At 43.8% G+C, this 18,811-nt stretch overlaps 1 protein-coding gene across 6 annotated transcripts in view; it reads left to right on the top strand.

Moving 5' to 3' along the window:
- The first annotated feature begins 8,571 nt into the window (after positions 1 to 8,571).
- The window catches only part of KCNH3 (potassium voltage-gated channel subfamily H member 3), a 96,101-nt gene continuing 85,861 nt past the window's right edge, over positions 8,572 to 18,811 (top strand). For 5 of the 6 annotated variants that reach the window (XM_056562192.1, XM_056562190.1, XM_056562191.1 and 2 more), the window contains exons 1-2: positions 8,572 to 8,758; positions 9,334 to 9,446. In XM_056562192.1, the coding sequence (XP_056418167.1) occupies positions 9,368 to 9,446 (79 nt within the window). In that variant the 5' untranslated portion in view covers positions 8,572 to 8,758; positions 9,334 to 9,367. Of the gene's footprint in view, positions 8,783 to 9,333; positions 9,447 to 18,811 lie in introns of all 6 variants that reach the window. The other variant, XM_056562189.1, reaches the window with a different exon arrangement.

Genomic DNA, 18,811 nt, shown 5'->3' with positions numbered 1-18,811 from the left:
TGAAAGGGCGTCAGCCCTGACGTTTTTGTCTGGAGGACGAAAGTGTATCTCGAAGTTAAAGCGGGCAAAAAACAATGACCATCTAGCCTGGCGAGGATTGAGACGCTGAGCAGACTGGAGGTACGAGAGATTCTTGTGGTCAGTGTAAATGACAATGGGGTGTTTGGAACCCTCCAATAGATGCCTCCATTCTTCAAGTGCTAACTTGATGGCTAGAAGTTCACGATCTCCAATGGAATCATTTTTTTCTGCCGGAGAGAAAGTTTTAGAGAAGAAACCACAAGTAATGTTACGTCCGGTAGAGTTTTTATTGGAGAAGTACGGCTCCGGCTCCGACTGAGGAGGCGTCCACTTCCACAAAGAAAGGTTTCGATGGATCAGGTCTGGACAGCACTGGAGCAGAAGCGAAGGCAGTTTTGAGACGATTGAAGGCCTCATCAGCTTGAGGAGGCCATGACTTGGGGTTGGCATTCTTCCTGGTCAGGGCTACAATAGGGGCCACAATGGTGGAGAAATGGGGGATAAACTGTTGGTAGTAGATGGCAAATCCCAGAAAGCGTTGGATAGCACGGAGTCCAGAGGGGCGTGGCCAATCTAAAACCGCTGAGAGTTTATCTGGGTCCATTTGAAGCCCTTGGCCAGAGACTAGGTAACCTAGGAAAGGAAGAGAATTGCATTCAAAGAGACATTTTTCCATTTTGGCATACAGGTGATTTTCCCGAAGTCTCTGGAGCACTAGACGGATATGACGACGATGTTCCTGCAGGTTAGAGGAGAAAATAAAGATGTCGTCCAGGTAAACCACAACACAGGTATATAATAAGTCCCGAAATATCTCATTAACGAAGTCCTGGAAGACTGCAGGGGCGTTGCAGAGCCCAAAGGGCATAACTAGAGATTCGAAATGTCCATCTCTGGTATTGAATGCGGTCTTCCACTCATCACCTTTCCTGATGCGAATAAGATTATAAGTGCCTCTTAAGTCCAATTTAGCGAAAATATTGGCGCCACGAAGGCGGTCAAAGAGTTCAGAGATCAAAGGCAGGGGATAGCGTTTTTTTATGGTGATTTTATTTAAACCGCGGTAGTCAATGCATGGTCGTAAAGATCCATCTTTTTTAGAGACAAAGAAGAACCCCGCTCCAGCAGGGGATGAGGACTTCCGAATAAAACCTCTCTTTAGGTTCTCCTGGATATAGTCGGACATGGCTTGAGTCTCTGGGGCAGACAGAGGATAGATCCTGCCCCGGGGTGGAGTGGTACCAGGAAGGAGGTCAATGGGGCAGTCATAAGTCCTATGAGGTGGTAAGATCTCTGCTTGTTTTCTGCAGAAAACATCAGCAAAGTCCTGGTAGGCCTTGGGAAGACCTGGTATAGGTGGAGCCACAGGGGTTTGACAAGTAGAAGCAGACGTGAGGCATCGTTTGAGGCAAGATGGACCCCAACTTTTGATCTCCCCGGTGGTCCAGTCAAGGGAAGGAGAATGATGTTGGAGCCATGGCAGATCGAGGAGGATTTCAGAGGTGCTGTTGGGCAGGACAAGAAATTTTTTCGTGATGCAGTCCAATGCTCATAATCAGGGGTTCTGTGTGGTAACGCACAGTGCAGTCCAATTTTTCAGAAGAAATGTAGAGCGGCTTGACGAGACTGGTCACTGGGATGCTGAACCTATTAACAAAAGAGGCCAAAATAAAATTTCCTGCTGAACCGGAGTCCAAGAAGGCCACAGCAGAGAAGGAGGAGTTGGCGGAAGGAGAGATCCGCACAGGCACAGTGAGACGTGGAGAAGCAGAATTCACACCTAGAGTCGTCTCACCTTTGTGAGGTAACGGAGTGCGTCTCTCCTGACGCGGAGGGTGGATAGGACAGTCTTTTAGGAAGTGTTCGGTACTAGCACAGTACAGGCATAGATTCTCGTTACGGCGGCGAGTCCTCTCTTGTAGGGTCAGGCGGGACCGTTCCACTTGCATAGCCTCCTCGGCAGAAGGCACAGGAACAGATTGCAGTGGACTTTGGAAGAGAGGAGACGGGGAGAGAAATCACCTGGCGCGAACAAGATCCTTTTCCTGTCGGAGCTCCTGGTGTCTTTCAGAGAAACGCATGTCGATGCGGGTGGCCAAATGGATAAGTTCAGACAGGTTAGCAGGAATTTCTCGTGCGGCCAGTACATCTTTGATGTTGATGGATAAGCCTTTCTTGAAGGTCGTGCAGAGGGCCTCATTGTTCCAGGTTAGTTCTGAGGCGAGGGTACCAAACTGGATGGTGTATTCGCCTACGGAAGAACTCCCTTGGACTAGGTTCAGCAAAGCAGTCTCGGCAGAGGAGGCCCGGGCTGGCTCCTCAAAGACACTACGAACTTCAGCGAAGAAGGACTGGATAGTAGCAGTGGCAGGATCATTGCGGTCCCAGAGCGGTGTGGCCCATGACAAGGCCTTTCCAGACAGGAGGCTGACCACGAAAGCCACCTTAGACCGTTCAGTGGGGAATTGGTCCGACATCATCTCTAAGTGTAGGGAACACTGGGATAGGAAACCACGGCACTGTTTAGAGTCCCCATCAAACTTGTCCGGTAGAGACAGGCGGAGGCTGGGAGCGGCCACTCACTGCGGAGGAGATACAGGACCTGGCGGATGAGATGATTGCTGAAGCTGTGGCAGAAGTTGTTGCAGCATGACGGTCAGTTGGGTCAGCTGCTGTCCTTGCTGCGCGATCTGTTGAGATTGCTGGGCGACCACCGTGGTAAGGTCAGCAATACTAGGCAGCGGGATCCATGGCCGGATCTACTGTCAGGATCCGGATAGGTATGCAGCGAGGACACTGGTGGTGGATCCTCTGTGTCAGTGGGGTGATGACGTGGGCCGTACCAGGGGAATGGAGTCTAAGGGGTTACTGGTTTTCACCAGAGCCCGCCGCAAAGCGGGATGGACTTGCAGCGGCAGGTAACCCCCAGGTCGTTCCACCCGATAGCGACTCAGCCCCAGCTGACAGCTGAGACAGGCGCGGTACAGAAGGACAAGGCAAGAGCAAGGTCGGACGTAGCAGAAGGTCAGGGCAGGCAGCAAGGGTCGTAGTCAGGGGCAACAGCAGAAGGTCTGGAACACAGGCTTGGGAACACAGAAAACCCTTTCACTGGGCACTAGGCAACAAGATCCGGCGATGACAGGAAGGGGAAGTGGGTTTTTATAAGGAGGGCACAGGTGCAGGTACTGATTGGGCCAGGCGCCAATCAATGGCGCACTGGCCCTTTAAATCTCAAAGAGCCGCCGCGCGCGTCGGGACTGAGCAGATGGAGGACGGGGTAGGTGAGGATATTGGGATGCGAGCCGCGGACGGGCGCGTCCCGCTACGCGGGTTGCATCCCCGCCGGTGACACTAGTGCAGCGCTCCCGGTCAGCGGGTCTGACCGGGGCGCTGCACGGAGGTGAACGCCGCGAGCGCTCCGGGGAGGAGCAGGGAACCGGAGCGCTCGGCATAACAACATGAAGATGTGCATGCTTTTTTAATACATGTGTTGCATCTATGGAGCTATGAAAAGTCCTACCCCTCCTGCTAAGCAGCCTCAACTACTCATCAAGAAAGTTTTTGATCTGTACAGAATTCATGCAATAGTAACAATTGTCCACAAAAATGCCACGAACACCCCATACTGTGTATGAACCAGGCGTTATATGAAGATCATCATGGAGGATTACACGCACAACAATGACTGTGTGGAGGAAGTGGTCATGTTGGAATTTTAGTCTGATGAATCGGAAGAAATCAAATAGACAGAATGTCATGAATAAATAAATAGTCTACAAACCGGATGATTCAGCCTTTACAGAACAACATGTTTAAGCAGTATATAGTTGTTGTAGTGTGCAAAGACTTTAGTGGAAGCAGCCAAGCTGGTCCTAGGTGAAAACAATACTCACAACAAAAACTTTTTTACCTTGATGGAATCTCCATATTTTCACCACTGAGTTAGTTTCATTAAAGTGTGCTCGGGCAGCATGCTATGTAAAGAGGATATTTGTATGCTAAAATCTAATGCTGACCCACACAAATTGAGTAAGTTCAAGGTCCAATGCTGACCATGCTAGCCACTTGTGCAAGGATCGGTAATTCCTGTGTATTTAATAGTTCACATTGGTTAAAAAAGGGCTCCACAAGTTGCTAAATAAAGCTATTGCGCATGCATAGGGTCTATTCACACGGCAGAATTTCCGCTTGAGGAATTCCAACTCAAATTAAAGCCCATAGACTTCTATGGGATTCTGCACTCTATGGGCTTTAATTTTAGGTGGAAATTCTGCCGTGTGAATAGACCCTAAGAGTCAGTCTGAATCAGTTGATGCAAAGACAGTACGAACATTGCCGTCCCCAATGTGAAAGGTGTGGATTCCACCTAAATAATGAGTGTGATTATTCTTTTGGGGGTGAACTTTCAGCAGCAGACTATCCGCCACTGAAATTCTGTAGTCTGCATTGTGCAGTGGAACTGAATTGCCAGCAATGGGATTCTGCTGCACCAAAATCTTCTACTGAAATTCTTAGCCTAAGGCAGGGTTCACACTGCAGAATTTCTGGGCAGAATTTCTGCCGGCGATCGAGCCAGCGGTGCTAGGACCGAGCAGACTGCATTGCTGCCCCCATAGATTGCAATGCACTTCCGGGTGGATCTTTTGGGAGATCTTTTCAATAATGCATTGTCATCTATGGGGACGGCAATGTAGTCCGCACGGTCCTAGTGCCGCCGGCTTCATCTCCAGCAGAAATTCTATTCCACAGTGTGAACCTAGCCTAAATGTGACTACTATCTGACTACTCCAGAGTAACAATTAGGCCTCAAAATAAAGCTTGTTTTTTTTGTTGAAGAATTGGTAGGTGTTGTAGCATTCAACATTACTCTACAATGGGAGGAGACAGAAGAAGCTACAAATGGTAGAGATGCCAAATGCTTGAGTAGCTGCATATAGTCCCAGAGGGATCTGCTAAATCTTTACTCAGCAAGTGGTTCCGAGTGCGTGTGGCCTCTGGGACATGTGTCAGAAGGAGAAAAGATGCGGAGATCCTGATTCGAGCTGTGTGGCCAGGCCCATGCTGCCATGACCGAAGCCCAGTCAATGTGCTGAAGCTAGAGCTGTGAAGAGACAAGCCACTAAACTAGTAGAGACTGAGAGAGTTTGGGAGCTATTACTGTCATGTAGGCTGTAGGTGAGCATGCCCTGAGCAAGATCAGCAGATAGTGTGAGACAGGTTTAAGGCCTAATGACAGGTCTATTGATCCAAGTTTGACAGAGTGAGTGGACTGGTAGGGTTAAATTGCCGGGAACACTTTCGGTCCCTGAGTAGCTTCGGCGAAAGGGAACATCGTACCTGGAACCTTGCAGGTGCCTTTTGGCCCAGAGGCGAAGGGTTTGGTTTGTTTGGGGGCCTCTCTCCTTTCGGAGAAGGGCTTGCGATAGACCGCATCCTCGTGCACAGTTTTTTTGTGTGAACACTTGCACTTTTTACTTGCACTTGGGTGATTTGAGAGCACGTACCTCGGCTTTCAATAAAAAAAAATAAAAAAAGGGACGGTGACCGGCCAGATGTGTAATTGGAGGACAATGCTATAAGTAAAGTTATCCATAGATTATTTATAAATCCATGCACCACTTGTATCATTACCCAAACCGAACTGAACAGTGCTGAGCAGAAATGAGTGACAGTTTCTGCCCATTCATTTTAGTGATCATTGGTGGTCAGTGGCCCCCCTACAACACCCCCCTTATCCAAATTTGTGACATGTCACTGACACTTCAAGTGAAAGTTGCCATTGAAGAGCAATAAGCCTCCTCCTGTGCATTAGAGGGAATTTTAATAGGATTGAGTATGTATATCAAGCATTATATATATAAAGCCATTGTTCTTGTTGACTTTACAGGTAAAGTGGAGCAGTTCCCATAAAGAGACGGAGCGCCATTCTCTAGAAAGGACTTGGATTGGAACTGTGTTCATTACCTGGTGGCTTAGGACCATACCTTTGTGTATGTATTTATATTATATGATTACGCTTTTATAACAATTCCTAAATTTAACATTTGTTGGTGTCATGTCTTTAAGAACCGAGTCCCTACAATTTGTGGGAAGGATTTCACATGGAAAGGGAGTTTGTAAATAGTATTGTTATATAACATTTGTCCTTCACTAATGTTGTGTGACTATGACTAAGGACCTGCGGTCTGAAACGCGTCAGTCCTTTTTATGATCGTTTCAATTTTTTTGTATCCTGATGCTTCAATAAATATGATTGATATTTTGGACTATAATCTCGTGGAGCTGGAACTTCTTTCTGTGTTTGGATTTCCTTGGCGTCCTCCGGCTGTCCGTGCTCTGAGGTGGGGGAGAATCTATAGTATTTACAGGTGCGGTGAGCTGGGAAATTATTTTCTATGGACTGTGTTTGTGTATGCAAAGCACTGGGAAACGTGCATACGGCAGTACTGCAGCTGTGGCTAGACAGGCATCTGCAAAGGGTAGCAACGTTGCAAGCATTAGGGCTGTGAGAACTGCGCACTGTGTAGCGCACATACCAGATGTTAGGCAGCCCGCCTTATCAAAAAATATGGTTGTTACTATAAGACTGTGAGCCAGCATGGTGCACTACACGCTATCATGTAACTGGCACCCTTTGTATGCCTTATCTATGTGCAAGTATAATACTAAGCAGCTCCCCCCCCCCCCCTCATGAATAATAGGTGTGTGAGCAGGTGTATGTATTTTTCACCTGTGAGACCTTCCCTATATAGCATTGTGACTGATCTACGTCACGGTGGGAATATATATTTTTTTATGCCTTTCTTCCAATAACTAGTGAGTATGGCCCCATTTCTGAGATTTATAAGAATTTTCTGTGATTTTGGAGTGGGGGAAACAAACACACTAAGGTAAACACAGATAGAACATACAAACTTTATGTCCATTTTGCCCTTTGTTCACACTATCATCAGAGACTCTGTTTTGAGCCTGTGTTGGCAGTTCTATCAAATTTGACTGCCAGTCAATGAATGCCAATGGTGCACGATGGACCCCACTGACTTATTACAAGATTTTATGGGGGTTCCATGGTTGTATGTGTGTTGTTTTCTTTGAAAGAATAGCACAACTTGTTGCTAAATTCTTCACCACTGTCGTTGGGCACTGCCTGCTCTCATAATGTAGAAGAAAGATGATTCCCAGCACTCACCAGTAATGCACAGTGAAGATTTATTATGCCATAGTGTAGTACAAAGACAGGTTTCAGCATGGGAGCCTTCCTCAGCTGTCTGCCATGTGCAGACAGCTGAGGAAGGCTCCCACGCCGAAACATGTCCTTGTACTATACTATGGCATAATAAATCTTCACTGTGCATTACTGGTGAATGCTGGGTATCCTCTTTCATGCCATAGTGTAGTACAAGGACAGGGACGCATTTCGGTGTGGAAGCCTATGGCAGACAGCTGAGGAAGGCTCCCGCGCCGAAACACGTCCTTATACTATACTATGGCATAATATATCTTCACTGTGCATTACTGGTGAATGCTGGGTATCCTCTTTCATGCCATAGTGTAGTACAAGGATGCGTTTCGGCATGGGAGCCTTTCTCAGCTGTCTGTCTATGGCAGGCTCCCATGCCGAAATGCGTCCTTGTACTACACTATGGAATAATAAATCTTCACTGTGCATTACTGGTGAGTGCTGGGTATCCTCTTTCATGCCATAGTGTAGTACAAGGATGCGTTTCGTCGTGGGAGCCTGCCATAGACAGACAGCTGAGAAAGGCTCCCATGCTGAAACGCGTCCTTGTACTACACTGTGGCATGAAAGAGGATACCCAGCACTCACCAGTAATGCACAGTGAAGATTTATTATGCCATAGTGTAGTACAGGGACACGTTTCGGCGTGGGAGCCTATGGCAGACAGCTGAGGAAGGCTCCCACGCCGAAACGCGTCCTTGTACTACATTATGGCATAATAAATCTTCACTGTGTATTACTGGTGAGTGCTGGATATCCACTTTCTTCTACCTGTGGCTTTAACATTAACTCCTGCACCACAGCAGATTCCACAGAAGTGCCAACATATCCCAATATTGACAGATCTGCCTTTGCCATTATAGCAAAAGCCATGGTGGTGGTGTGAACAGAGCCTTAGCATATATGTTTTTTCAGTAACTGTAAGATGGTTCATAATATCTAATAGAAAAAAAAATACTGAGATTAGTAGTATAATAATATAATGCTTATTTAGTACTTGTTCTATCAACATTCATTCTTACTCATAATAATAAACAATAAATCTGGAAGAAAGAATTTTGCAAAGATCGATAAAAAAAATTGATTTCTTAAATGATTTAACCTAAAATCCCCCCTTTTGTTCTATAGACGTTGAAGTGGGTGATCTTCAAAGACACGTTCTGCTCATCGTGTGACTATAGCAATTAACCTCTCTAGGAAGCACTTGTAGAAGCATTGTCCCTTTAAGAAGATGAGCGGGTGTGTCGAGAGTAACTATGGAAACTTCAAGCCGAGAATAAAGGCAAATCTCTTGCAAGCATTGTAAAGCAGGCAGGCACATACCGAAAAGGGATATGAGGATTTTGGATGCTGAAGTTCCGGGCGGGGAGGAAAGAGTGGCCATAACGCCTAAGAAGAACTCTATGATCACCATAGCCGCAGGTGTCTCCTACTGACCCTCCCCCATCCTAGATCTATATATATATACACCTGCTCCTGGGGAAAGATGGACATCAGGTGAGAAGATGCAGGTGCTGATGGGTATGTCACACCTATGTCAGCTGCTTAGTTTCCTTCATTGTACATCATTGACGTCTTATTTTAATATGTATTTAAATATTTACTTTACTTGTAGTTACGTTTGCACTCATTGCTCAGGCAGAGTTAAGTATCGAAAGCTTTGCTACCTCTCTTATATCCATTTCGGCAGTAGTTTAAAACAAAAAATTGGTGCAGCCTGGTTATAGACTTTACAAACCACTCGGGGCATAGATGTCCTCTGATGATTTTCATTGCTGAAAGCTAGTAACAAAAATTCTGCTATAGGGGATACAGAACCGTTCTGTGAGGGCAGAATGAATTCGGAACTACGGGAAACCTTTGAAACAATATAACAAATACGCTGTGCCCCAGCAGTCACTGACCGGCAATGCCTGCTTCGTGAAAATAATCTGTCCCCCAAACCGCAGACACATGGCACCAATCCTCGCCTGCCCGTCTGTCCTAGGCTCCAAACACAAACATTGGAAGATACTTTCTAATAGCTTTTGTCAGGCAGATCAGTGACAGATCTGTATGTTTTGTGTTTCCAGCCTGCGCTCGGAGAGTGGGTACAGTGAGAAGTAGATGATGCCAGCCATGAGAGGGCTGCTCGCTCCTCAGAATACATTCCTAGATACCATAGCGACCAGGTTCGATGGAACACGTAAGTAATAAACCTATCATCTTATTTTGTCTCTACTTTATTATCTTTAGTTCCAAAAAAGAAAACAATCAGAAAAAAGGTGGCTAAAGATGCAATAATAAAAGTAAATAATCCGATTACAGGGGACAATTAACAATCATTATTATGTTTTTAGCACTAAAATAATCTATTTTAACTTATGGATCTATAGGGGGAATCATGCTAGTTATTGTTATTGCTAGTTATTGTGGATATTTTGTTATACTATCATGTCATTTGTTATACTATCATGTCATTTGTTATACTATCATGTCATCTGTTATACTATCATGTCATTTGTTATACTATCATGTCATTTGTTATACTATCATGTCATTTGTTATACTATCATGTAAGGATAGTGGATCACTGGTACCGTATATGTCTATAATTTTGCCTTCTTTAGTGATTTTGCTGGTGTAATACACAGTATTTTTTGGAAAGAGGTTGCAGTTTTTGTGGGAGTTTTTTATTCAGTTTTTGAGAGCAGTCTTAGGAGGACAAAATATCTAGAACAATTGTATATTTGATCTCCTCAAAGAGAAATTGTCAGCTCTATATCATGCTCAAAACTGCAGACATGGGCAGATAGCTGATAGGGGGATAAAACACATGATACCTGTCTCTTAGCTGATGGCTGTTTGAAAAGTTATAAAATCATGTTTTACTGCCTAAATCATAGAGGTGACGGTGAGATGCAGCATCCCCACTTCATCACCCCCTTCACCCCTCCTGCATGATTGATATACATGGCTCAGTGCTGAAAGACAAACAGGCAGGGGTGGAGAAGGGAAGAGGTGTGCATGCTGCAATTTACCCTAACCTTTAGAAACTCTTGAGCTTAGAAAAAAATATGATTTTATTACTTTGCAAACAGCCATCAACTAAGAGACAGGTATAATTAGTTTTGTATCCCTGAATTAGAATTATTACATTTACATCCTTAACTCTGCTGCTTGACTAATCCACCTTCCAACTCACTTTTCCCCGACCTCTCCCCTGTGCCAATTCCTTCATTGGCTACCCATCGCCCAACAAATTCAATATAAACTGGTAACAATGACATACAAGGCCATCTATAATCTGCCCCCCTCCCCCCACATTTCTGACCTGATCTCCCAATACCGCCCCGACGTAATCTCCATTCATCTCAAGGCCTATGCTCTTCCCTGGTCCGCACTTAACATGACCATCTCCAAGACTTCTCCCAAGCTTCCCCCATACACTGGAACTTACTACCCCGCCACATCAGGCTCCCACCCACCACCAAGACCTTCAATGGCAACCTCAAGACCCATCTACGACCTCCTGCTGCCACTGCACTATAAATCGCTCCCCTCTCCATATAGATTGTAAGCCCATGTGGCCAAGGCCCTCTCCCCTCTGTGTCATTTGGTAAATTAATCTTTGTAATGCGCAATGTTAGTGTGTTAGTGTTCTGTACTGTTACCATTATCATATGTAAAGTGCCCTGGAACCAAGGGCGCTATATACTTAAATAATAATATCCCTACATCGGCTATCTACCCATGTCAGCAGTTCTGAGCATGATATAGAGTTCACAAATTCTCTTTTAAGAGAAATTCAAAAAAATGCAAAGTTATCCCCCTATACACAAGATGGAGAATAACAAACTGATGGCTGGGGGTCTGACTGCTGAGACCCCCACCCTCCATGAAAACAGAGGAAAACTGTCCACTGAGTGGATAAAACGCTGAGCTCAGCAATGTTTAAGAGCCCCATAGAGAATGAATGGAGCAATGGCCGCACACATGCGATGTGCTCCATCTACTCAGGGACAGTTTTCCGCCATTTTTATGGTTAACACTGAACACACTGTTATCCCCTATTCTGTGCATAGAGGATACATTTTCGGATTGGGTATACTCCTTTAAATATAATATAATCATGCAACAGTTTATGGTCATGCCACATTGAGATAATTGGCCCTTGCCATAAACTATATTGGTCCCGCTATGTGTCATCAATCTTGATGCCAGATGAGTTGCTCTGTGCCAACCATGCCCACAATGGATGATTCTAGTAACTATTTGTATTTTCGTCTCAACTGTGGATTACATAACAACATAACTAAATATTACTTTTACAGATGACACAACAGTCAGGCCTGTTAGGAACTCTATGATATGAAAGGATATGTACAGTAATAAGCATAGCCAATAATTAGGAAAAGGCTCATCTGACTCTCTCCAACCTCTGCTTTGGCATTATGGATAAAGATTACAATGTATTTGCTGGCGCAGTGAGATCACTTAGTGGCTCATGGCAGTATAATGATAATAATAGTCTAATACAGGAGCCGAGTGTTCTTTAGTCACAAAGAATTAGCATTTGTGTCTTCCAGCCGCATTGTAAAAACTGACATTTTCATGTCATCATGCAGAGTTATTTGTATAATAAAAGAGACCCTGGTATCCGCTACATGCTGCACAGACAGGGTGGCCTGGGGGGTAACAGTCCCCTTCCAATGATCCATGCTGGCAAGAAATGAATGCTTGATATTTTGCCTTTTTAACCTTTTTTTTTTTTTTTTTTTTAATCTATCCCTAGTGGTAAGAAGTATTAAAAAAAAAAAAAAAAAAAATCACCTAAAAATACACAACTTATAATGTTATCATATACATTATATAATTTTTATTTATTTTTTGCAAATAACTGCTAATTTAAGCACTAAGCACCTTTTTAATATCTACTGTATGTTGTGTCTACAATAAGCAGTATTGAAAAATAAATTCAGGTTATTCCACCAAGACTGTATCACACCTGCCTTAGGCTCTGTATTTTAGATCTTAAAGGGGTTATCCAGGAAAAAAACTTTTTTTTAAATTTTTAATATATATCAACTGGCTCCAGAAAGTTAAACAGATTTGTAAATTACTTCTATGAAAAAAATCTTAATCCTTTCGGTTCTTATGAGCTTCTGAAGTTGAGTTGTACTTTTCTGTCTAAGTGCTCTCTGATGACACGTGTCTCGGGAAACGCCCAGTTTAGAAGAGGTTTGCTATGGGGATTTGCTTCTAAACTGGGCGGTTTCCGAGACACGTGTCATCAGAGAGCACTTACACAGAAAAGAATAACTCAACTTCAGAAGCTCATAAGTACTGAAAGGATTAAGATTTTTTAATAGAAGTAATTTACAAATCTAGTATGCAAATTTAACCACACCTCAAGAATATCACCCTACTGGGTACACAATGAATAAAAAATTAGACAGATGGTTTCTGAAAAAATGCAAATTTTAATAAAAAACAGAAATATCAATATAAAATAGTAGTTAAAAGATCAGAGCATTAGTAATATTAAACTGTCACTGGGCCCTAATGACAGATAGATGTTGAAGCAACTACCTAAAGAATTCTAGAATAGTCCATGGATATTGCTCCGAATTGGACTGTTAGTCCGGCAAAAAAATAGTAGATGTTTCAAATGATGGCACAATTGTTAGAGTGGCATTAGATGGATTCGCTCACAGTTTGTATAGAATGAATGGAACAGTCTCACCCTGGCTGCTGGTTCCGCACTGCAGCGGGCCAATGGAAACAAGTGCTGTATTCTCTGCGATGTTCTCGGCGTGAATGCCTTGGCAGCTGGAGGGTTCCGGCAAGGAGTTCCCTCGTAAGCGGTCCGTGGTGTCAGCAAACACCGATGTCAGTAACGGACTCACACTAGAAGCAGCAGACTTGTGGTAGGCTCAGTGAGCGAGATCAGTAGTTAGTGCAGCAGGTGGCTTGGGTTGCGAACTTTCGTGCCGGCTAAAGTTCAGATGTTGTTGGTAATTAAGGTAGTGCTTGTATATCGCTCTGTTCAGATGAAACGGCCTAGACGCGTTTCAGGGTGCTCAAATTGACCCCTTCTTCAGTAGGCAAGAAGGGGTCAATTTGAGCACCCTGAAACGCGTCTAGGCCGTTTCATCTGAACAGAGAAACGGGGACCGATTATTGGGGACCGATTTTTATCCACATTAACCTCGAATATCCCAGGTTGTGAGCTGCCCACACAGTCTCTTAATTTACAAATCTGTTTAACTTTCTGGAGCCAGTGAATTTATAAAAAAAAAAAGTTTTTTTCCTGGATAACACCTTTAAGAGGAGCCGATGATCTCAAGATATGTAGTGTCTGGATGTTTTATGAGCCATTTGTGATTGTTATATGAAGGTTTTTAGCTGTGTACACACTCCTTATCTGACTCTTAAAGGATCAGCGAGCACTAAATCCTTCTTTCCCTATCATTTTCCAATTCCAAATATACAGTAGCTGGCTGCTACAACCTTCACTACTTGAATTGTATACAATATTAGTCAATCTTCTTGGTAAACCTGAGAGTGAGGTTGCTGAAGCTATAGAGAGGCCTGGGCAGTGAATAATAGTGAAAACTACCCCACCAACAACTAGCGGCCCCTGAATGGTGAGGCCTGCTAAAAGGGGTACTCCGGTGGAAAACTTATATTTTTTAAATCAACTGATTCCAGAAAGTTAAACAGATTTGAAAATTACTTCTATTAAAAAAAAATCTTAATCCTTCCAGTACTTATTAGCGGCTGTATACTATAGAGGAAATTCATTTATTTTTGGATTTCTTTTCTGTCTGACCACAGTGCTCTCAGCTGACACCTCTGGCCATGTCAGGAACTGTCCAGAGCAGCAGAAAATCTCCATAGCAAATATATGCTGCTCTGGACAGTTCCTAAAATGGACAGAGGTGTCAGCAGAGAGCACTGTGGTCGTGACAGAAAAGAAATCCAAAAAGAAAAGAATTTCCTCTGTAGTATACAGCCACTAATAAGTACTGGAAGGATCAAGATTTTTTGAATTGAAGTAATTTACAAATGTGTTTAACTTTCCGGCACCAGTTGATTTAAAAAAAAAAAAAGTTTTCCACCGGAGTACCCCTTTAAGTTTGAGAAACACTGCTCTAGGCTCTCCTTTACTAAAGATCAAATGTATTTTCCAGTTACCTGATAATCATTTAAATTTGTGGCTTAGGGCTCTTTACATGGGGAGACATGTACATATAGAAATCCCCCCTCTTCTTCAGTGGATTACAACATGCACAAAGAAATAGGTCCACACACTCTAGTTAAGAACTAGGTATAGTTTACTTAAAAGGTACTCCCCTGGAACAAAAAAACATTTTTTAATCAACTGGTGCCACAAAGTTAAACAGATTTGTGCATTAAAATAGAGAAAAGACATGGTCCCACATCCACACCAAGCACAATGATCTAAGGCTTCTCAGCAACATTTATTAACCCCTTGGGGACGGAGCCCATTATGACCCTAAGGACGGGAGCAAGTTTTGCAAATCTGACCACTGTCACTTTAAGCACTAATAACTCTGGGATGCTTTTACTTATAAATTTTATTCCGAGATTGTTTTTTCGTGACATATTCTACTTTATGGTAGTGGTAAATTTTCGGCGATACTTGCATCATTTCTTGGTGAAAAATTTGATGAAAAATTTAAAAAATTTGCATTTTTCTAACTTTGAAGCTCTCTGCTTGTAAGGAAAATAGACATACCAAATAAATTATAATTTGATTCACAAATACAATATGTCTACTTTACATTTTCATCATAAAGTTGACATGTTTTTACTTTTTGAAGACCTCAGAGGGCTTCAAAGTTCAGCAGCAATTTTCCAATTTTTCACAAAATTTTCAAAATCAGAATTTCTCATGGACCAGTTCAGTTTTGAAGTGGATTTGAGGGGCCTTCATATTATAAATACCCCATAAATGACCCAATTATAAAAACTGCACCCCTAAAAAGTATCCAAAATGACATTCAGTAAGTTTGTTGACCCTTTAGGTGTTTCACAGGAATAGCAGCAAAGTGAAGGAGAAAATCAAAAATCAAAATTTTTTACACTCGCATGTTCTTGTAGACCCAGTTTTTGAATTTTTGCAAGTGGTAATAGGAGAAAAAGCCCCCCAAAATTTGTAACCCAATTTCTCTCGAGTAAGGAAATACCTCATATGTGTGTGTCAAGTGTTCGGCGGACATAGTAGAGGGCTCATAAGGGAAAGAGCGACAGTGGGATTTTGGAGAGTGAATTTTGCTGAAATGGTTTTTGTGGGGCATGTCACATTTAGAAAGCCCCTATGGTGCCAGAACAGCAGAAAACCCCACATGGCATACCATTTTGGAAACTACACCCCTCAAGGCACGTAATAGGAAGTCCAGTTAGCCTTAACACCCCACAGGTGTTTAACGACTTTTCGTTAAAATCGGATGTGTAAATGAAAAAAAAAAATTTCACTAAAGTGCAGTTTTTTCCCAAAATTTCCAATTTTTACAAAGAGTAATGGGAGAAAATTCCCCCCAAAATTTGTAACCCCATCTCTTCTGAGTATGGAAATACCCCATGTTAGGACGTAAAAAGCTATGCGGGCGAACAACAATAGTAGTCAGGGGCCATGTGCGTTTACAAAGCCCCCATGCTGCCAGAAAAGTGGACCCCCCCAACATGTGACCCCATTTTGGAAACTACACCCCTCACAGAATTTAATAAGGGGTGCCGTGAACATTTACACTCCACTGGCATTTGACAGATCTTTGGAACAGTGGGCTGTGCAAATGAAAAATAAAATTTTTCATTTTACGGACCACTGTTCCAAAAATCTGTCAGACACCTGTGGGGTGTAAATGCTCACTGCACCCCTTAATACATTACATGAGGGGTGTAGTTTCCAAAATGGGGTCCCATGTGGGGGGGTCCATAGTTCTGGCACTATGGGGGCTTTGTAAACACACGTGGCCTTCAATTCCGGACAAATTTTCTCTTCAAAATCCCAATGGCGCTCCTTCTCTTCTGAGCATTGTAGTTTGCCCGCAGAGCACATTACATCCACATATGGGGTATGTTCTTACTCAGCAGAAATGGGGTTACAAATTTTGGGGGGCTTTTTTCCTATTTTACCTTGTGAAAATGAAAAATTTAAGGTAACACCAGAATTTTTGTAAAAATTTTTTTTTTTTTCATTTTTCCATCAAAATTTAATGAAAATTCGTCAAACAGCTGTGGGGTGTTAAGGCTCACTATACCCCTTGTCACGTTCCGTGAGGGGTGTAGTTTCCAAAATGGGGTTCCATGTGGGCATTTATGTTTTTGCGTTTATGTCAGAACCGCTGTAAAATCATCCACCCCTGTGCAAATCACCAATTTAGGCCTCAAATGTACATAGTGTGCTCTCCCTCCTGAGCCTTGTTGAGTGCCCGCAGAGCATTTTACGCACATATGGGGTATTTCCGTACTCAGGAGAAATTGCGTTACAAACTTTTTTTCCTTTTACTGCTTGTGAAAATAAAAAGTATGGGGCAACACCAGCATGTTAGTGTAAAATTATTATTATTTTTTTTTTTACACTAACAGGCTGGTGTAGCCCCCAACTTTTCCTTTTCATAAGGGGTAAAAGGAGAAAAAGCCTCCCAAAATTTGTAGTGCAATTTCTCCCGAGAACGGAAATACCCCATATGTGGCCCTAAACTGTTTCCTTGAAATGCGACAGGGCTCCGAAATGAGAGAGCGCCATGCGCATTTGAGGACTAAATTAGGGATTGCATAGGTGTGGACATAGGGGTATTCTACACCAGTGATTCCCAAACAGGGTGCCTCCAGCTGTTGCTAAACTGCCAACATGGCTGGACAGTCAGTGGCTGTCCAGAAATGCTGGAAATTGTTGTTTTGCAACAGCTGGAGGCTCCGTTTTGGATACACTGCCGTACGATACGTTTTTCATTTTTATTGGGGGGGGGGCAGTGTAAGGGGTGTATATGTAGTATTTTTCCCTTCATTATGTGTTAATGTGTTGTAGTGTAGTGTTTTTAGGGTACATTTGCACAGGCAGAGGTTTACAATGAGCTTCCCGCTAGGAGTTTGCGATGCGGCGAAAAATTTGCCGCAGCCCATACTTGAAGCAGGGAACTTAATGTAAACCCGCCCGTGTGAATGTACCCTGTACATTCACATGGGGGGCAAACCTCCAGCTGTTTCAAAACTATAACTCCCAGCAAGTACTGACAGACCGTGCATGCTGGGAGTTGTACTTATGCAACAGCTGGAGGCACACTGGTTGGAAAACCTTCAGTTAGGTTCTGTTACCTAACTCAGTATTTTCCAACCATTGTGCCTCCAGCTGTTGCAAAACTACAATTCCCAGCATGTACTGATCGCCGAAGGGCATGCTGGGAGATGTAGTTATGCAACAGCTGGAGGTACGCAACTACAACTCCGAGCCAGCTGTTTTCTGTTTGGGCATTCTGGGATTTGCAGTTTTGCAACATCTGGAGGGCTACAGTTTATAGACCACTGCACAGTGATCTCCAAACTGTGACCCTCCAGATGTTGCAAAACTACAAATCCCAGCATGCTCAAACAGCAAACAGTTGTTTGGGCATGCTAGGAGTTGTAGTTTTGCAAGATCTGGAGGGATACAGTTTAGAGACCACTCTATAGTGGTCTCAAACTGTAGCCCTCCAGCTGTTGCCAAACTACATATTCCAGCATGCCCAAACAGCTGTCTGGGCATGCAGTGAGTTGTAGTTTTACAAAATCTGGAGGGCTACAGGTTAGAGACCACTGTATAGTGGTCTCAGACTGTAGCCCTCCAGATGTTGCTAGACAACTTACCGGCTTCCGTAGGATCCAGGGAGCCGTCCTCTTCTGCCGCACGACATCGCCGCCCGCCAATCTCCGTCGCCCGCTGCCTCCGGACGGGTAAGTGGATATTCGGCGCCCAGTCCTCTGTCATTTCCCCGTTCTGCCCCACCAATTGTGGTTGGGCAGGACGGGGGAAACGAAAGTTAACCCCCCTGCCCCTGATCTGCTATTGGTCGTCGCTTCTGACGACCAATAGCAGGGATAGGAGGGGGGGGGGCACCCCTGCCACCTCACTCCTATGCCTTCAGGGGGATCGTATGTGTCTTAGACAACCGCGATCCCCCTTATATTCCAGGTCACCGGGTCACCATAGACGCGTAATGACCTGGAATTGTCGCAAATCGTCCCCAACAGGTTAAACTAACAGGTCATTAGTGTACTTTATGATCATGAAGTGCAAGCCCGCTAGCCACGTCATGGCCACCTGTAAGTAGCGGGTCCCTAGCATAAAATGGCGTAGCACTGAGTAGCGTCCACCACCACCGCAACACCAGTGCCCACAGGGTGAACAACCCACTGGTAGAAAAGCCCCAATGTTGCTGAGAAGCATTAGATCAAGGTGCATGTTGTGGATGTGCGACCATGTCTGTTTTCTGTATTTGAATTTGATTTGTAAATTACTTCTATTTAAGCATCTAAATCCTTCCAGTACTTATCAACTGCTGT

Source organism: Hyla sarda, chromosome 2 (assembly GCF_029499605.1).
Source record: "Hyla sarda isolate aHylSar1 chromosome 2, aHylSar1.hap1, whole genome shotgun sequence".
Lineage (NCBI taxonomy): Eukaryota > Metazoa > Chordata > Amphibia > Anura > Hylidae > Hyla > Hyla sarda.
This window is presented reverse-complemented; position numbering and strand designations above follow the sequence as displayed.